The sequence below is a fragment of the Paramormyrops kingsleyae genome, chromosome 24 (genome assembly GCF_048594095.1).
Source record: "Paramormyrops kingsleyae isolate MSU_618 chromosome 24, PKINGS_0.4, whole genome shotgun sequence".
Classification (NCBI taxonomy): domain Eukaryota; kingdom Metazoa; phylum Chordata; class Actinopteri; order Osteoglossiformes; family Mormyridae; genus Paramormyrops; species Paramormyrops kingsleyae.
The window spans coordinates 15,066,389-15,086,134 of record NC_132820.1 but is presented as its reverse complement, the minus strand read 5'-3'; the positions used below and the strand labels follow the sequence as shown (position 1 = coordinate 15,086,134).

Here is a 19,746-nt window from a genome sequence, read left to right as displayed (position 1 = left end):
CTGTGTCACCTGTGCCAAGTTCGTGTCCCCTCGGCTCTAGTGACATCTGTCCCACATCTTTGTCACTGTCCCAAACGTGCAGATCCCCTGCCCTCTGTCCCAGGCAGAACCTCTGAAATGCATTCCTATGGGGACCACGAAGAGTGTAACGCCTGAATGCATGACAGACTGAACATACCAGAGAAGCATGCTTTGCTTCTGTGTCACATTCCGTGCAGTGGAAGAAGCGTTATTCACGTGGTGTGACCTTTAATAGGCACACTGACGTCACACTTTACTCTTATTTCATCACAGTAGTCTCTGAAAATCAAAGTTTTTTTCATTGTTCCTTCATCCGTGATATTTTTTCATTGCTCTAAAAAAATACATTTCATCTGACAGAGACTACAATACTGTATAATAATGTATGATGTACTTATTACTACTGAATGTAATGTTTGTAATGCCTAACTGCGTAATATACGTGAATAGAGTTTGATGTTTGCTCATGGGGGGGTGAAAACTGCATCTTGCTTACCTTATGTGTTAATGCACATATGCACCTATTGCACACATCACCTATTATTTTGTACACCTATACGGTATTAACAATGCAGAGATGCAAAGTTCCAGCACAGTACATGTGCAATGCTGGTCTTGTCAGTTAATTGCAATTTTTTGACCTAGCAACTGCCCACTCCCCCCCCCCACCCCAACTCATCATGTTGTATATGGGGTCTGTGAATGGTTTGCTATTATCTGCAATAGGTCCAGCAAAATACTAGGAAACTACGGCATTAGCCATGACTTTTCCCGGAACTCTATTTGACCATTTGTACATTTCATTCTGGAATTACGGTATAGGGAGGGTGAGTAAAGAGCAGCTCATTGCTTCATTCTGAATGTTATTCTTACAGAGCTTTGTGAAGGTCCAGTATTTGATTATGTTTCTCTTTCGAATTGTATCACCACCATGCAACCTCAAGGAGAAGGAGACTCACATCCTTTTTTGTTTTAAGAAGAATAATTCCAAGCATGTTTTCGCTCTGTGACAACTGTTTCCATGGTGATAAAATCCTTTTCAGAAACAGGGTGTGTTGAAGGTCACTATTAGTTATTTTCTTTTCTCTTTCCTTGTCAGATGTGTGTGCCTGGTTCCTGTTGGAACAGACAGTTAAGTTTTTCTTGGGCTGCATTTTCTTGTGGCATCTCGAGCTTGGAATGAACCGTGGAGTATTTTTAGCTTTGAGATTTCCTTAGTCCATACTGACATTTTTGACCTATAAATATTCACACCTACATCTGCGCTGTGATATTCATGTAAATATATCGCTATCTTTTGGTGCTTTTCCACTGGCACCAGGAACCGAGCCTTATCCGTTCTGAGCAGGACCAAAAGTATGACCAAACCAAGCTGGTTGCGTCATCATCATCTGATTGGTTGAAAACACACAGATACCAGTGATCTGCGCCGATCAGCATGAATTATCTGAAGAAAAGAATGGCATATGATATATATTAGCAGTAGTTTTGTATTGATGCCTTGAAACTTGAAAATCTCCAGCCTCCTGCTTAAAGAAGAGAATGGATTCGTCATGCAAATTTATATGAACAAATATTACTTCCAATAGTGTTTGATGCTAACATAACACAGCGATTCTCACAGACGAGCTAGCAGAAATCAGTACAGTGAAAAACAACAGCAAAAAAAGAAAACAATTTGCACATAGTAAATCATAATGTACGCCATGTGAATAGTAAATAAACGTTTTACGTCACTGTCTCTCTCCACACCCGACAACGCCTTTACTGAGCCAACCCTTCTGCAGTGGAAAACTGTACTGTAACTAGTCTCTTTTTGTGGTACACATTGCCTGCTGTATGCCAGTCGAAAAGCACTATTTGTTAAGAATATTGTGTCGATAAGGGAGGAAATTAATTCGATTATTTGTTGAGAGATTTTTTAAATGGTGATAATCAAAATCATGAAATGGGGATATGGTTCTTTCCCACATCTCCACCCTCTCTTCAGTCAGGTCTCGGACTGAGCTGATCTACGTCGCTTGACTGTTGTACACTTGAGAACGTGGCCTTTTTGTTTTTTTTTTGTTTTCAACAAAAATCATTTTAGTCATGAAGCCTTTTAAACATTAAACAGTTTATTCATAAAAGTGCGCTGGGATTCCATTATGATACGGGGAAAAAAACACTGAATAATCCTGTTGTGTTTACAGTACAGTCCAAACATGTCAAAATATCTTATACAAAGTCATTTAGCAGTCACACTCGCAGCCACAAGTAACACCACTTATTATACAAAACCACCATCAACATTCAGGTAAACATGATGCATACAAAAATAGATCCTGTTATCGTATCTAACAAATCAACTCATTATCACTATAGGTTAATTATTGCCAGGCAACAACCTCTTCAGAATGAGGAGTGTTCAGAGTGTAGGAACGTCAAGCCAGAATAGTTAAAGCACAAGGGTTGACACACGCCAATCAGAAAGCAGCAACACTGAGAATGATTTGATACAGACTGGCTTAAAACACACTGATTGCACAGCATTGCAGCCAAAATTAGAGCCGCCACACTCTCTCTGTTTCTCTTTCTTTCTCTCTCTCCCTCTCTCTCCATAAGTACGTCTGTATTTACATGTGTACACCTTTGTGTTGCAGACATGTACAGAAAAGGAAGCCATGCACAGTAACAGAATCATCGTATGCGATGCATGAAGAGAGTCTTGCAGGAACCTCTGGGATCTGACCACTGGAGTCCGAGGTCACACGGGAAGGTCAGAAGAGAAGCTTGTGTATCTGGCACTGTCCTTTGAAACCCAATAAAACCTTGATTACGAAACAACAAAAACTCTTCTGGCCCACTTGCCTGGAGATTTTGGCCGCCTCCTCCTGTAAACCGTCACAAACGGTGGTCTGCCCTCCCGGTTCGTTCACAGCATCACATTCGTAACCAAAGGGCAGCAGAGGAAGCCATTTCTAGCGTAGCTGCTGTTAGCCAAAGCTCATCTTGGCTCTTTGCACTCTCTGCCAGAAGATTTCAGACCAGAAACATACGTAATGCTATGGTGGGGATGTCGTCCATCCTACAGGGGGCGTCTTTTAGCTGGAAACCCAGCACAGTTCTTGCAATCCTTCTGGAGACAGAAAGAGCACATGGAGGTAGGGTAGTGCTTACTGTGGGGGGTGGAGTGGGGGGCAGTAAGGTGTCAATATCCTGATGGAGGCTTTGTGTCTTGGACCTGGACATCCTGGACAGAGGAGAGAGCACACGCATTGATGTGGGCACACAGAGAGACAGGTATATCTTACAGAGGTACAGGAATGCAAAAACATGCTTGTTAATATACATATAAACAGAACTGCAAACATGGACTCAGAATGTGACCATGATAAGACAACAGAACACACACACACAGGATTACACTCATATCTTTGTGGGGACCAAATATTCATTTCTATGAGCAAATCCCTTATACCAGGGGTGGGGAACCTGTTCCATGGAGGGCTGGTGTGGAAGGGGGTTTTTGGGATGACCTCTCAATCAGCCAATAATAAAGCAGTGGTTCTCAACTCCAGTCCTGGGGACCCACTGTTATTGGTTGATTGAGAGGTCATCCCAAAAACCCGCTTCCACACCGGCCCTCCATGGAACAGGCTCCCCACCCCTGCCTTATACCAACATGAGGACCTTAACCCCTACCCAGCCCTAACCTTAACCAAACAAACAAAACAAAATACAAGACTTTTGGCATTTTTATTTTTTTGATTACTGTCACAGATTTTTATAAAACTATGTTTCCCCTTGTGGGGACCAAAAAAGTGGTCCCCACAACATCAAAATAACAGTTTTTTATTGCATTGTGGGGATATTTGGTCATATGTTCCTATTATAGTGGGAACTCTCCATTAATTTATATGGGCATAACAATAATCCTAACTATTATAACCCTAACCCCTATCTCCGATTGTAATTAATAAATAACTAAACAAAATACAAGACTTTTGGCTATTTTAGTTTTTTGATTGCATTCACAGATTTGTATAAAATTGAGGCTTGTAATGTGAGAACCCGAAAAGTGTCCCCACAAGTAACAGGTTTTTCCACATTGTGCAGACCAAATAAAATACAAACCCACACACATCGATATCTTTGTGGGGACCGTCCATTCATTTCCAAGGGAAAAACCATAATCCCAGCAATGACAACCTTAACCCCTACCCAACCCAAAGAATTTTGTCATTTTAGTTTGTTGATTGCAGTGACAGATTTTAATAAAATTCCATTTCCCCTTGTGGGGACCAAAAAAATGGTCCTCACAATATCGAAATAACATTTTTTAATCACAGTGTGGGGACATTTGGTCCTTACAATGTAATATATACACAAATGAGACCCCTCCCCCCAACACATACACACACACACGCATTTTTGCTTCAAATGATCATCCAACCAGGTGATGGGCAGGAAACACTTAAAAGGACTGACAGACCACTAGTGTGTGTATATGTTCAACAATAATCCAAATACAATACTGATTATCCAGTGACAAAATGCAACAACATCAGTATCAAATGAAATGATCCTCATCCTATTGATAATTCAGCCCTATGGTTAAGTGGCCACAGAGTGTCAGTGTTGAGCCACTTTCTGTCCTGGTGCTGTTCAGTCTAAATTATTAAATAATTACCACCTCTGGAAAAAATCACTTAGAGGTACAAATGAAACAAAGCACATTACACAAACACAATTCAACTATATAGAACCCCAAAGAATCCAACAATATATAGACAGACAGTCATAGAGACCGACAGACAGACAGGCAGATACAGACAGACGGACAGACACACAGAGACATAGAGACAGGCAGATACAAACTGACAGACAGGCAGATACAGACAGACGGACAGACACACAGAGACATAGAGACAGGCAGATACAAACTGACAGACAGACAGACAGGCAGATACAGACAGACGGACAGACACACAGAGACATAGAGACAGATAGATACAAACTGACAGACAGACAGGCAGATACAGACAGACAGACAGACACACAGAGATATAGAGACAGGCAGATACAAACTGACAGACAGACAGACAGGCAGATACAGACAGACGGACAGACACACAGGCACACAGACAGGCAGATGGAGCCCCACCTTGAGCGTGCTTTGCAGGATGTGTAGCCTGTGCAGCTTGTCGTTCAGTAGGGCGTCGTTGCCGCGTCGGACGAAGGAACGCTTATACTCCAGGCGGGTGGAACGCCGGGGCTCCCCAAGGGGCGAAACACTGACCCGCTCCAGGGCGGGGTACAGGTCCCTCATGGAGTCTGCTCTCTGCCCAACCTCCCGCTCACCATCTGAAAGGTACCAGAGCAGCAGCATTTAGTCTTTCCATTTCAAAGGCCTGATTCTGCCCCATATTGACCATCCCATCCTGATAGTGACTGCCTTATACTGACCACCTGGTACTGACCATCCTGTATTTACTGTCCCATAGTGACCACCTGGTACTGACTGTCCAGTATTAAACGTCCCATACTGACCACCATGTACTGACTATCCCATAGTGACCACTCAGTATTAACTGTCCCATACTGACCATTTCTTACTGACCGCCTGGTACTGACTGGCCTGTATTTCCCTCCCATAGCGACCACCCTTTCTGGCTGCCTGACACTGACTGTTCTGTATTAACCATCCCATACAGACTGCTCTGTATTAGCTGTCCCATAATAACCACTCTGTCATGTCCACCCCACACCATCCACCTAGCAGAACCCTCCCCGGCTCACCCATGTGCTGCTGCATGTCCCTGTGCTCTGCATTCGTGCTCAGACTGAAGAGCGCGTGGAGACCCCCGTCACGGGGCAGGGTGTAGCTGCGGGGTTTGTGGCCCGCCCCTGGCACACTGAGCAGATGCTCCGCCTCCGTCACGCAGACAGGCCCATAGTGGTCCTGAAGCAGGCTGCGTTGCGCGGGGAGTGTGGACTGGCGCCGCCCTTCAGGCGACACCCTATTGCCCGGTTCACCATGTGTCACATCCTCCAGAGGCAACGTCTGCAGGTAGTGCAGCCCGGTGCTGGTCAGGGGTGTCTCAATCAGGTCTTGCCATGAGCGCCGTTGGCTGGATGATGGACGTGCGGGTGACACCCCGCTGCTGCCCCCTGATGGGTCAGAGCGGAACTCCTCATGGGAGGAGCGTGACTGCGAGGTCTCTGTGGATGACAGGCGGCTGTGCCGGGGCTCGAGGTAAGGGCTGGAGGAACTCATCTGAGGAGAGAGCAAAGGTAAATGTGGGCCACACACAGCTGGACACAGCCTGACCTTAATAAATTCACATTTTAGCCAGAGGAGGGCCCTGCTGCACTGTGTGTCCCAATACTTTGTGGGTTAATTACAGTCTCTGCTTCATAATAAATAACATCACGCTGCCTTTGCAGGTTACAACGAGCAGCTGGAGGGCCGGCAAATTCGCCCAAGCGGCAAATGATCCACACATGTTCAAAGAATGAGAAGCACTGAGAGTTACAGGAGCCTGGGGCCTTGCAGACTGTGACTACATATGTCCCTGTGCACCAAGGGCTGGTCGCCTCATGAAGAAATAACACATCCAACCAGGCTCTTCATAACTGTAAGTTGTTCAGTAAAGTACACCAGTAATACTTAGGCTCATTCATATGCAGCCCAACTGCTTAAGTAGTTTCTAAAATACACTGTGAGGTGTCAGGGTGGTATCAGGACACCCTCTTCTGCTCAGGGAGGTATCAGAATTGTATTGGGACACTCTTCTCAGTAGGGTTTTAGAGTGGTTTTGGGATACCTTCTACTGTTTAGTGAGGTGTCTGAATGGTATTGGGACACCCTCTTTTGCTCAGTAGGGTGTCAGGGCGAATTTGGGGCACCCTCTTCTGCTCAGTAGGGTGTCAGGGCGAATTTGGGGCACCCTCTTCTGCTCAGTAGGGTGTCAGGGCGGTTTTGGGGCACCCTCTTCTGCTCAGTAGGGTGTCAGGGCGGTTTTGGGGCACCCTCTTCTGCTCAGTAGGGTGTCAGGGCGGTTTTGGGGCACCCTCTTTTACTCAGTAGGGTGTCAGGGCGATTTTGGGGCACCCTCTTCTGCTCAGTAGGGTGTCAGGGCGGTTTTGGGGCACCCTCTTCTGCTCAGTAGGGTGTCAGGGCGGTTTTGGGGCACCCTCTTCTGCTCAGTAGGGTGTCAGGGCGGTTTTGGGGCACCCTCTTTTACTCAGTAGGGTGTCAGGGCGATTTTGGGGCACCCTCTTTTGCTCAGTAGGGTGTCAGGGTGGTTTTGGGGCACCCTCTTCTGCTCAGTAGGGTGTCAGGGCGGTTTTGGGACAGTTTGCTGACAGGCTTACTGATGAAGGGTGGGGGTAGGTGTCGTAAGGTGGCGGAGGGCTGTCCTGTTTCGGCGTTGACGGCGTGTCGTCCTCATGGTCGCTCTCACTCCAGTAATCTGCAACACAGTGATGTGGTGATGCCACAATGTCTGGAGGCATAAGGGCGGTGGCCAATCCATTTCCATCCACAGCTCACGCTGATCAGTAACCTCCTCTCGGCCCACAGATAGGGTCATCATCCATTAACCAATTAGAAACAGCAAAAATGGAGGGAAGCTCTTTGTGGCTGATCACATTAAAATGTAGTGCTGTACTGGAGATGAGTTACTGGTAACTACAGACTGAAGAGAGGGAGCTGGGTGATTATGAGAGTCTGAAGCCCAGGCAGGTAGCTCGACTATTGCCGCTGACGTCCAGCTCTCACCTTGCTCCTGTCTGACTCTCTCCTGCTCCGCATAGCCCGTGGTAGCCATATTTAGTCGGCTCAGCCACCTGCGATGAAAAAGAAGCAGCCAGTCAACATGGATATTTACCTCCAGGAAGAGCCAATTGTGCAGGCATCTGAACCCCTCTGTGTTTATACCTGCCTCCATTTACAAAGGCATAGGAGAGAGTTTGATATTAATAAATTAAATACAAAAGTATGTATTGGGTAGATGAACAAAGCCAAATTAAATACTTGGGGAGTAGATGTCCCCTATCCCCAGCAGTTCCAATACCCCCCCTTTGTTTATACCTGTCTGTCTGAATTTATGCCTGTTTGTGTTTATCAGTCTGTGTTTATACCTGTCTACGGCTATACCTGTTCGTGTTTATACCCATCTGTTTGTGTTCATATCCCTTTGTTTGTGCTTTAACCTGTCTGTCAGTGTTTATACTGGTTTGCGTTTATGACAGTACATTTCTATACCCATCTGTGTTGATATCTATATATGTGAAATACCTGTCTGTCAGTGTTCATACTTGTGTTTTAACAGTACATTTCTACACCTGTCTGCGTTTATACCTGTATATTTTTTATATCCGTCTGTGTTTATACCTGTCTGTACAAGTTTATTCCCGTTTCTGTTTATGCACATCCGTGTTTACAACTCTCTGTCTGTCTTTATACTCTCTGTTCTCACCTGTTCATATCATCCACGCTATCAGCTGCAAAGTAGAAACTTTTTATCTTTGGATGACAAGCTTTGAAAGCACTGAAAGACAGAGAGGCAGAAATATTACACTCAGATATTACACAGAAACGCTACTCACACATCCATTGTATACACAGACATGACACACACACAAAGGCTACACACACTGATGTCACACACAGAAACGTCAAACACTAATATCAAGCACACAAATGTTACACGCACACGTTATACAGACGAACATTAGACACGGCTGCAGTGCATTTGCACACGTTATACAGACGAACATTAGACACGACTGCAGTGCATTTGCACCAGCACTCACTACTTCCTCCGGCATTCACTGGCACGGTCGATGTGGAACTCCGGCAGGCTCATGAATCCTTCTGCCTTCTCGTCCTGGGAGAGGAAGACGGGAGCTCTTCCGAGTTCATGCTCCATAGCGGTTCTCCAGAAAGTACGTCCTAACACCTGATCTCTGACCCTAATGCGCTCTGTTCTGTTACTGCGATAAAATTTATTTTAGGTGAATCAGTATGCAAATCCACCTGCAGCCCACTGATGGCTCCTTCTCAGCCAATAACCCTGCTGTCCCTGTTCCCGCATTTGCCTGATTCATCTCTGCTATTATCATACTCACATACCCCCCCCCCACCCCCCCACCAACCTGACCCTCTCTGACAGAACCCTTTTCAGTTCTTGGTGCCAGAGGACGTTTAAGCAAAAGCTGCTCTTTATCTCTTTAACTCTACTGTGACGTTTCATTGTCAAAGAAGGGTCAGACCTCATGAATATTTATTGATTTACCATAGAGACTCTTAAGTCTGACTTAGAATGACAGAATCAACCAGGAATGTGCATAGAAAAGGGTTACACAGAGGCGTACGGAAAGCTCAGATGAGGGGAAGAATGTGGTTATCCGGTGAAAATGAGTGCTGTGTTAATTGCAGTTGCATATGCATGTTTTAAAAGGTGTTCACTTTACAGCATTGCAACCTGATTGCTACCCCACAGTAATATCATATATTATGACGGTTTTTCCTAATTTGGGACCGACGTGAGTAGACAAGCTGGAAGCAGCCACAGAACCCCTCACCTCCTCGTCCATATACCAGTAGAGGCAGGACTCCTTCAGCACAAACCAGTACTTCTTCCACTTTTGGGAGAAGTAGCTCTTGGCGTCCCTCTTCTTCCAGAGCCAGCCCTCGCAGTCGGCCTGGCCCAGATCCCGGCAGGACACACGGCGCTTGCTGATGGTGGGCAGGGGGATCACTGGGGGATCACGGAGTGGGAGGAGGGTTAGAGTCGAGGTCACGTGGGGGGCGATTCCAGGAGGGCTTGTGTGTGTGTGTGTGTGTGTGGGGGGGGGGGGGGTAGAGGTCAAAAAGGGGGCTCATGGTGATTGGAGGTTAGGGTTTAGGCTAGAAGGGGGGGTGGGCTCACAGTGAACCTGTCATAGACGAGACCATCTACTCAGAGCAACATGTGGAGGAAGCAGCGCAGGGATCTTCACTGAGAATAACTCTCAAAGGATGGATGAGCTTAGGGAAAAATCAACCTTTAGACCAGAACAGCTAGAGATTAACGCACAGGATACAGGAGGACACAAGCCAATAAGGATGATAATAAAGACAGAAGAAGGTCACTCATCACCTGCTTTCTTCTTCTTGGACTTGGACAGCAGCGATGAGGGTTGGAAGGTCTGTAAAACATTTGAAAGGGACGATTGTGAACACATGAGCGACCTCCCTGTCCGTGGCACTGACTGTAGACCCATGAAAGATGGCTGGTCGGAGAGCTAAGCTCCGCTAGCGGCGCTGCTCGGTTAGCTGGATGGTCGTCTGCGAGGCTTGCAGCCCAGACAGACGCCGCTTATTAAATGTGACCTCAAACCTGTACTGCGCCCGTCTGCTCCAGCAATGCACTAGAGAGTCTCCATACTCAGATGATCTGTTTCTGCAGCTGAGTCACAGTTACGTGTCACATACGTCGTGTTTCAGCAGTGAATTTCCAGCAAGAGGAGGTCTATGGCCCTGATCCCCCACACCCCCCGAAGCCCGTAACGGGCTGGGGAACTTACAGGCCTTGACAGACCTTTGACCCAAACAAGGGGGGGGGGGGGCAGGGAGAACAACACAGCACATTCTGCACAGTGTCAATGGATGGGGTTACTCTGTGTCCTCTAGAGCCCCCATCTCAGGGGGCTCTGCAGCCTGGTGGGAGAGCAGACGCGGTGCCATCTGTCACCATGACATGGCACATAGCACCAGCCAAACTGTGCTTGTGTGAAAGTGTGTGTGTGATTGTACGAGTGTGCAAGTGTGTGAGTATATGTTTCTGTGTGTACGTAAATGAGCGTGTGAACGCGAGTGTGACTGTATGTGTGTCAGTGTGCATGACTCTGTGTGTGTCTGTGTATATTATGTTTATATTACATTGTGGAGACCAAATGTCCCCCACAAAGTGATAAAAAAAACATTATTTTGACATTGAGGGGACCATTTTTCAGGTACCAACAAAGATCAATTGCAATCAAGAAACTAAAAATGCTTCATATTTTGTTTGGATACATATGGTTAAGGTTAGAGCTGGGTAGGGGTTAAGGTCGTCATGTATTCCCCATAGAAATGAATGAAGAGTCCCCACAACGATATAATTACAGACACAGTAGGTAGGAGTTAAGGCTATCGTAGATAGAACTAGGGTTACTGTGTAAACCGTGTGTCTGTCTGTCTGGTTGACTGTATGTGTGTGAGAGCGTGTCTGTGTTTGAGTGTGTGTGAGAGAGCGAGTGTGTGTCTAGATCTTCCCCAGCTCATACGCTAATCCCACACACATGCTGCTACATCCCAAATACGCATAACACCAACATGGCAGAAGGAGGAGACGTCAGAGAGAGGGAGGACTCACATGGTAGAGGGAGCTGGAGTCAGAGATGGGCGTTGACATAGACTCCTGCCGCATCACCTCCATCTGCAGCGTGGGCACCTGGCCCTCCTTGTCTCCCTTCCTCCTGCTCCTCCTGCTGCTGCGGCTGGTCAGGTACTCCTCCGGAGGGGCTACGTCCTCGCTCACGTACCGCAGCAGAGAGCTCTCTGACAGGAAGTAGATGGGACAGGAAACAGCATCAGCACGAAGCTCAAGATGGAAGCCACGGTGACGCGAGTCATACGAGGGCTTTCAGCACAGTAACCACTGCGAGCTCTGGGACAGTACTAGCATGCTGACTGCGGAAGTTTCCATGGCACAATTAGAATAGAAAGACAGGAAGAGAAGAAGAGTAGGAATGGGATATGAGGGTGTAGGAAAATGTGGGAAGATGAAGTTTTGGATGAACTAGGTGAGGTTCTGCATGTGTGACTCATCTCCTCCTCCTCCGCCTCCTCCTCCTCCACATACCTCTCTTGCTGTCTCTCTTCAGCTTGGCTGGATCCTCGTAATCCACCACCCAGTTGTACTCCACGGGCATGGAGATCGGCCGCAGCCTTCCTGAAGAGGACCCACACAGCCACCCGCACACACAGAGGAATGAACATCTGAGCACCCTAACGCTAACCCTAACGCTAACGCCAGAAAACACGCAGACTCTGAAGAGGCTGGCCGGGTGGCCCTCAAGGTACCAATCACTCGGGCCTCGGAACAGTGCTGGGTGTATCCTGCTTTGTGCTGGAAGACCAGGATAATCTGCAGTCACATGGGAGACCACACCGAAGTTCCAGAACCTAGTCCCGGATTACAAGTCCCTGGGCTGTCTCGACCTGGTACTTTTGTAGCTCCTGACCTCTTTCGTGTGTCTCTTACTATTACCGCTTTTCTGCTAATAAGCACTGGCTATTTTCACCGCCAGCACAAAAGTATATTGGTGAACGATCAATTTTTCCGATGCAGAATATGGAGACATAAGCAATGGATGCATTAACAAAAGGAGGTCCTTCCATCTCTTCAGGACATTTACATCAAGAGATGTAGGAGCAGGACCTTCAGAATCATAAAGGAGACAGCCCAACCCAACAACAGCCTGTTTCAATCTCTGAAATCAGGAAAGAGACTCAGGAGCATCATGGCCAGGACTGAGAGGCTTAGGAGGAGTTTCTACCCCCAGACCATAAGGTTTCTGAACCTGGACGTGCCATTGCACCTCACACCCTGATGTACATTGTGCTTTGTACCCCTCACCATATCCGCACTGCTACACTAGTCACTTTTATGTCTGGTTACGTTCATTTTGAACGTACTCCTCTGCTTGTATTTTTAGCTTGCTTTCGGCACTTTTGCACTTTATCACTTTAGCAACTTGCACAGTCTACAAAAGAGCGGTTCAGGATGCATTTCACTACGTGTTGTACTTTGTATAACTATGTACCTGACAATTAAAGAATCTTGAATCTTGAATTACATGTAACTACAAACAATACCATTTGCTCAATCTTTGCTCCACTTCATCTCCTTTTCTGCACTTCCATGTACCTTAACTGTAAGTTAGCACCGGTGCTTGTGGTCAGCTAATTAGCAAGCTATTGCTGTAAGCGCCAACCAATCAGCCAGCTATCACTGTAAGCGCCAACCAATCAGCAAGCTATTACTGTAAGCACCTCCCTAGTAGTTTGTGTTCAAACAAAAAGTCTGGAGTAGGTACTGAAGAACGATTCTGGAATTGCCTTCGAGGAACTATAATGGGGCCAAGTTCCTGCGGTATGAACATGACTAAGTTCTATGGTTCCAGAAAAATGTCCTGTTTCCAAAAAATAGTTCTGGTGGTGTGAACGCGCCTAGTGACAGGAGGGGAAGACCATGATATCCAGTGTCACTGGGACTCGCCAGGCCCTCCCGCCCTGAGCTGAGCATTCGGCTGATGCATTCGGTTAGCAGACTCGGGGATACACACAGAATGTGTGCTTCTCTCTTCACGCCTTTCGGTGGGTTTCCCGCCTTGTAGCAGCACCGTATGTGAGCTCTAACAAAGAGGCGCAGGGGTCAGAGGTCAGGCGTACCGTAGGTGGGCGTGCCATCCCGGCGCCCGGGTGGGGTCCCCCGGCCCTTGTCATACTCGTAGCAGTAGAGCACAGCCTCCTGCTCCCCCACCGGAAAGCGCTTGTGCTGCTCCTGGTCCAGGAAGGAGTTGGGGGACTCTGAGCCTTTGACAACAGGGACACCCCCATGGTGACGGGACAGGTCATCCCCGGACAGGTTACCCTGCTCATCTCTATGGTAAGGGAAAGAGCATCCCAAAGGTAAACAAGGGCAGAGTAAAACCCAAACACATACAGCATAGGTCCATGAGAGGATATGTAGGCTTATCAGCTGAGTATATTGGTGTGCTCAGGCACCTGGGGGTATAGGGTTCCGCAGGGGGGGGTGGGATGAAGAGGTCCTGTAGGGCGGAGCTGTTGCGCCTGGAGGGGGTGCTGATGGTGCTGGAGGATGTGGCCACACTACTGGTGGGGCTGGATGGGGCAAGCGGCTGTGAAAGCAGAACGGTCACTGGATAATTACTAGGGGTTCACCCAAATACGAATTCAGCTTTTGGAAATGCCCAGATAATGCATCGCAAAAGATATTTTTTCTACCTAAAGTTTCATATTATTGCTCAAGAAAGTCTATGACTAACATATCTATGTTTCTTCAGATCAATTCATATCATTGTGGATGGGCACAAGATATAAACACCCATTCTATTTGGAATACAGGACTTTGGTTTCACTAACTAATCCATTCATTTACTATAAATTATTTTAAAAAGGTTGGTATATTCTGGGAGCTGACCTTTCCCAGCTGTCATTCAGGGAACCTTGTGTCATGTGCAGATTTCTTTCAGACCCCTATACAAACCCAAACCCTTAAACCAGTATATCACTCATCATTTTTAGCTATATTTGTTAATTCCTTCCATGATGTTCTACTTTGTAATTCTGTTACATTATTACTGTTGTACAGCAGTAATTCATGTTTCCCTGGTGAACCGCAGTAACATTAACATCAACAAAATCACTGGAATTTACGATTATTCCCTTGAACTGAAGGATGTTTTTGTATATATCTTTACTGTAAATAGTTTCTATTTCTAGTGCAGGGCAGAATCTTTCAATTTATAAAACTTTTTTTTTGCAGTTTCACCCTGAGCAGTTGGTCATGCTGGTACGACCAGCTAAACCAGTTACAGTAGAATGACCATCATAAGCGGATATGACCAGCTAAACCATCAAGCCGTCAAGTGAAAACATACCTTAAGCTTGTCAACTATCATAAATAAATTGGTCGATGATCACTGATCACTGGTTCAGCTGGTCAAGCTGTTTTTTTTCAGTAGGGCTGATTGTTCAGTGTCTCACAGTTAAAATGGCAGTGGGGGGGTTCAGACAGTTTGTAAAACTAGTTACGGCACAAATACATTGCCAATTGTATGTCAGAAATTATGTCAGAAAATTCAAAATTAACAGGACTTCCACTTCTGGTATTCTATTCAAATACAGACATAGACAGATAATTTTGTTGTTGAACAGATACAGATAATTATGCAATTAGTAATTACCCCAGGATGCCCTACACTCACTACCGGCACCAGAACACACAGCACAGGAAAATTGGCACCTCTGGATGGGGTGAGGGCACAGTTAGTGGGCAGGACACAGTCATGGCTGTGTGGCAGTCTACCTGCAGCGCGAGAGGCTTCCAGCGCATGTTTTTCAAAAGGGCGGGGGCTGATCCTAGCGTGCTTTGGGGGCGCTTCTTCAGCGTCAGCACCACACCGCTAGGATCTCCACGCAGAGAATTCACAAGATTTCTCAACTGCCAGCCCACCTATGAGAGACGCAAACACTCAGTCAAATGTACTGACACACAGCAGCACCGACACAGATAATCACAGAGACACACTATCACTGGCATTTAAAACCACAGACACAGCAGCACCGACATAGATAATCACAGAGACACACTATCACTGGCATTTAAAACCACAGACACAGCAGCACCGACATAGATAATCACAGAGACACACTATCACTGGCATTTAAAACCACAGACACCGCAGCACCGACATAGATAATCACAGAGACACACTATCACTGGCATTTAAAACCACAGACACTAGTGATGCGCGGGTCATCTCGTAACCCGCGGACCCCGCGGGTAACCCACGGGTCGGGTTGGGGCGGGTAAAGAAATTGTTACTTTATTTGCGGGGCGGGTTGGGGCGGGTCATTAAAAACAAAATTAAATAAAAAATCCATGTATGTTGCGTGCAATTCCCTATAGCCTATTAAATATTTGGGAATATCTATTTTCATATTTTATTAAGTTCTTTGATAAGGTTACGTCACATGACAAGTCACGAAAGCGCCAAGCAGTAGTGATGCGTGGGTCGTCTCGTAACCCGCGAACCCCGCGGGTCGGGTTGGGGCGGGTAAAGAAATTGTCACTTTATTTGCGGGGCGGGCTGGGGTGGGCCAAATAATTTCATAAAAGCGGGACCCGCGGGTTGGAAAAATACCCGACCCGCGCATCACTAACAGACACCGCAGCACCGACATAGATAATCACAGAGACACACTATCACTGGCATTTAAAACCACAGACACAGCAGCACCGACATAGATAATCACAGAGACACACTATCACTGGCATTTAAAACCACAGACACAGCAGCACTGACATGTCAGTGTCTGTACTGGCTGACCCTGTCCTTTGTGTCTCTTTCCCTTTGGGCCTTGTGGGTTTTTCCTTGCTCCCCCTGACCCCTGAATAGCTCATGGGTTGAGTGAGTGACACCCCTCTAGTTACGGGTTTGAGGCTGGCCTTTGGCCTCCCTCACCATTTGTTTATTTTTGGCTTTTATTTTATCCTTAGTGTTTGGTTTTTCCTTGTATCTGTTTAACCTTGTGTTCCTGTTTTGGTTTATCCTGCCTGTGTTTTGGTTTGTTTTTGCAAGTTCGTTGGCTCTTAGTTATTCCTAGTGTTGTTAGCTGTCAGTGCTTCATAGTGTTCAGTGTTTGGAGTTCCCTTGTTCTGTGATTAGCTAATTGCAATCCACCCCGCCCGTTTCTAGTTAATCTGTGTTCCCTTTGATTGGTTAATTCATATGAGTTACAGCTGTCCCTTGTTCTCCCTGGATTTCTGTTTGTATTTTAGTTCCACTCTTAGTTCATTTCTCCATTGGGTCATTATGTTAGAATGTCTGATGTTGCTCTGTGGCGTGTTGATGCGTGTTGATGCGTGTTGATGCGTGTTGATGCGTGTTGATGCGTGTTGATGCTCTCTTTGGGTTTTTTCTAGTTCTGCTCCCTGTGTTGTGCTTTTCCCCCTTGTTGTTACTTTGTTGGATATTTTTATAGTTAGTTCTTACCCCCCCATTTGCTTTTGGCCCCTCGTTTTTCCCCACCTGTGCTATTCCACACCATGACATTGACACCGATAATCACTGAGACATGCTATCATGGGCATGTGAAAACACTGACACACAGCAAGACGTACAAATGCCTCATTTCCACCAACAGAGAGCCGGTACTGGTGCCAGTGCTGGGCTCATTCTTGCTTGGTGCCTTTTGAGAACCGGCCTGTGTTTCCACTGGTTTCAAAAAAGAATGGAACAGGATAGAAATATATGCATGTAGTGATGTAGGTTCATGTGTAATCCATTTTTTGTATTTATTTTTATGTTTTGGATTTTAAGTTTTTATAAGCTGCCAAACAAAAAAAATGGTTTTCAGAGTATGACTATTGCCTGTATCCACTTTTGTCTGCTTATAAGCTCCCCAGTCTGTGTGTGCAAGTGAATTTCCAGTTTGCCTCTTTTTGCCACTCAACAGCCATAGTATTTATTCAACCTGTGTCATGTTTATAATTGACTACTAAATCTGGCCAGCAAATCAATCTTTTGTTTTCCACAGAATTAAAAAAAAAAAATGTATTCCACTAATAAAATGGCAAGTTGTTTCACTGCCTACACCAGTGATATTAAACAAAACTATATCAGCTATGGATTGAATTATCCGGTTTTGTTGATGCTACAGTTCCAAATTCTGAGGCTCAGGGGCAGTTTTTTGTGGTGGAAATGCACGGAACTAGTTCCTGAATGGGAAAAAGTCCAGCACCAGCTATGCGTTTGTGGAAATGAGGCGATAGTGACATGCTGGAATGCATAATCAAACTGACCCACTCTAGGAACATACCACAGTCTGGTGGTTAACCTGGATGACCTCATCCCCGGCATGGATCTTCTTACAGCGATCAGCTGGGGACTAAACAAAGAATTGGAAACATTCAACTGTGTGCCATAAGATAGAACCATAAGCCTGACTGTAACGTCTGACTGTAACATCTCACTGTAAATGTGAAGCCTGAATATTACATCTGACAGACCGTGAAGTCTGACTGTGACATCTAACTGCGACTGTGAAGCCTGAATGTGACATCTGACTGTGACTATGAAGCCTGGCCATGATGTCTGACTGAAGCCTGTCTGTGACTATGAAGCCTGACTGTGACTTCTGACTGTCACTGTGAAGCCTGGCTGTGATGTCAGACTGTAACTGTAAACCTTGACTGAGACTGTGAAGTCTGAGACTGAAACCTGTCTGACAAGCCTGACTGCGACATCTGACTGTGATGTCTGACTGAGACAGTGAAGACTAACTGTGACTGCAACTGATTGTGACTGATGTTCGTACTCTCACTGTAAGCCCGAAACGCAATTTCAATCCTCTGTATCTACATATGGCAGAATTGACAAATAAAGTCTTTGGCTACTCTATATGCCAGCAGACACACAGTAAGGTGGCCACACATATATCAGTACACACGAACATATGAGTAATGCACACGTACCCCTTCTGTAGTTCCTGTGATGACATGCAGTCCATCGTATGTAGATTTGATGTACATGCCCTGTGAGTGAGGAAGGGGGGTTAGAACCAGGGGAGGGGGGGTCCCCACTTTACAGGGGGGACCCTGCCAGGAGAGTGTCACGCTCTAACAAACAAAATGGCCTTTTGACTCTGCCTGTGTTCCAACAGATATATATGAGCTGATAATTCCCAAACCTGCAGTCCTAACATCTGTTCATGTATACGTACACGTGTTTATGTATGAGTTACCATGTCTCAAAGCTTCCAGGCCAGTTCTACGTGCCATTATATACCACCTGAACCATGTTATTTATTTGGATAAAAAAAAGGGATCTTACCAATCCCTCTGCAGGTTTGATGTTGCACAAGTGGACCACCTCCAGGTGGGCAGACTGGGAGACCACAGGGTCCGAGGATAAAGAGATGATGTGGTCGCAGACTCCGGACAGTGTCTTGCACTGAGAAGATAGACATGCACCTCAGACTTTCAGCTTACATTGGAGAGGTGCATCTTCCTGTTGTGAGGTCATTCAGCTCTGTCAGTCTAACTTGCTAGTGCAGTTGCAGCCGACAACCTGAAGAGGGTGCAGTCAGCCACGTATAACAAAGGCTGCAGTGAAATGATCCCTTTGGTTATGAGGCAGTGATAGATACAGGGAGACTGTTTGAGGGTTATGTCATCACAGCAATGCATGTGCTTCCTCAGGACCTCCGAAGTGGATCCAACACATCTAATTCAGGATCTCCAAGGTGGATCCAACTCACCACATGTAGAATCTTGTTCTCGGTCTCATACACAGTGCAGTCCTGCAGAACAGAGAAAAAGATTCAGCTCACTGGGCACACATTCACTCCTACCCATAATTCCCTGCTCTCTGACTCAACACACTCGTTTATATTTTCAGTGTCAGACTGACACTCGAGCAGCCAGCTCCTCACAGCTCCTCACTGCTCCTCACAGCTCCTCACAGGACACTATATTCCCACCAGTCACCCACAGCACCCGCTCTCCTGAGAACCGCAGGAGTTAATGTTCTGATCACGTCCGTCTTGTTGGGTGGGAGGTGTGGGTGAGGGGGGTTCAGTCGTCACCCACGATGCCCTGCTGCTCCGTGACAAATGAAATAGCTGCAGTGCAGAGCATGAGCAGGATAGAGCAAGCAGGAGAAAGCAAGCATCCACCCACTGCTGCTGGCGGAAGAGCCCATCATACACACACACACACATTCACATACTGATTCACACTAATGCGCACTCACATGAACATACTCATATATGCACACACACAGTTTATATATTCCTATCATTGTGGTGACTCCGCATTCATGATTCAACCCTGATTCTAACAAAGAGCCTAACCCTAACCCTTTTTTTTTTTATTAAATTGAGGTTTATATTTTGAAGAC

At 46.2% G+C, this 19,746-nt stretch overlaps 1 protein-coding gene across 1 annotated transcript in view; it reads right to left on the bottom strand.

Annotated features, from left to right (window-relative positions):
* Positions 1–2,117: 2,117 nt before the first annotated feature.
* Positions 2,118–19,746, bottom strand: part of LOC111857286 (connector enhancer of kinase suppressor of ras 2-like) — a 35,115-nt gene continuing 17,486 nt past the window's right edge. The window contains exons 5-22 of the mRNA XM_023837971.2: positions 19,106–19,147; positions 18,679–18,798; positions 18,321–18,380; positions 17,666–17,734; positions 15,150–15,296; positions 13,826–13,959; positions 13,490–13,701; positions 11,898–11,987; positions 11,409–11,593; positions 10,152–10,200; positions 9,595–9,770; positions 8,824–8,897; positions 8,487–8,558; positions 7,787–7,854; positions 7,381–7,478; positions 5,803–6,280; positions 5,168–5,367; positions 2,118–3,253 (exon numbers count right to left, since the gene is read on the bottom strand). Coding sequence (XP_023693739.1) covers positions 3,212–3,253; positions 5,168–5,367; positions 5,803–6,280; positions 7,381–7,478; positions 7,787–7,854; positions 8,487–8,558; positions 8,824–8,897; positions 9,595–9,770; positions 10,152–10,200; positions 11,409–11,593; positions 11,898–11,987; positions 13,490–13,701; positions 13,826–13,959; positions 15,150–15,296; positions 17,666–17,734; positions 18,321–18,380; positions 18,679–18,798; positions 19,106–19,147 — 2,316 coding nt within the window. The 3' untranslated portion in view covers positions 2,118–3,211. The remainder of the gene's footprint in view (positions 3,254–5,167; positions 5,368–5,802; positions 6,281–7,380; positions 7,479–7,786; positions 7,855–8,486; positions 8,559–8,823; positions 8,898–9,594; positions 9,771–10,151; positions 10,201–11,408; positions 11,594–11,897; positions 11,988–13,489; positions 13,702–13,825; positions 13,960–15,149; positions 15,297–17,665; positions 17,735–18,320; positions 18,381–18,678; positions 18,799–19,105; positions 19,148–19,746) is intronic.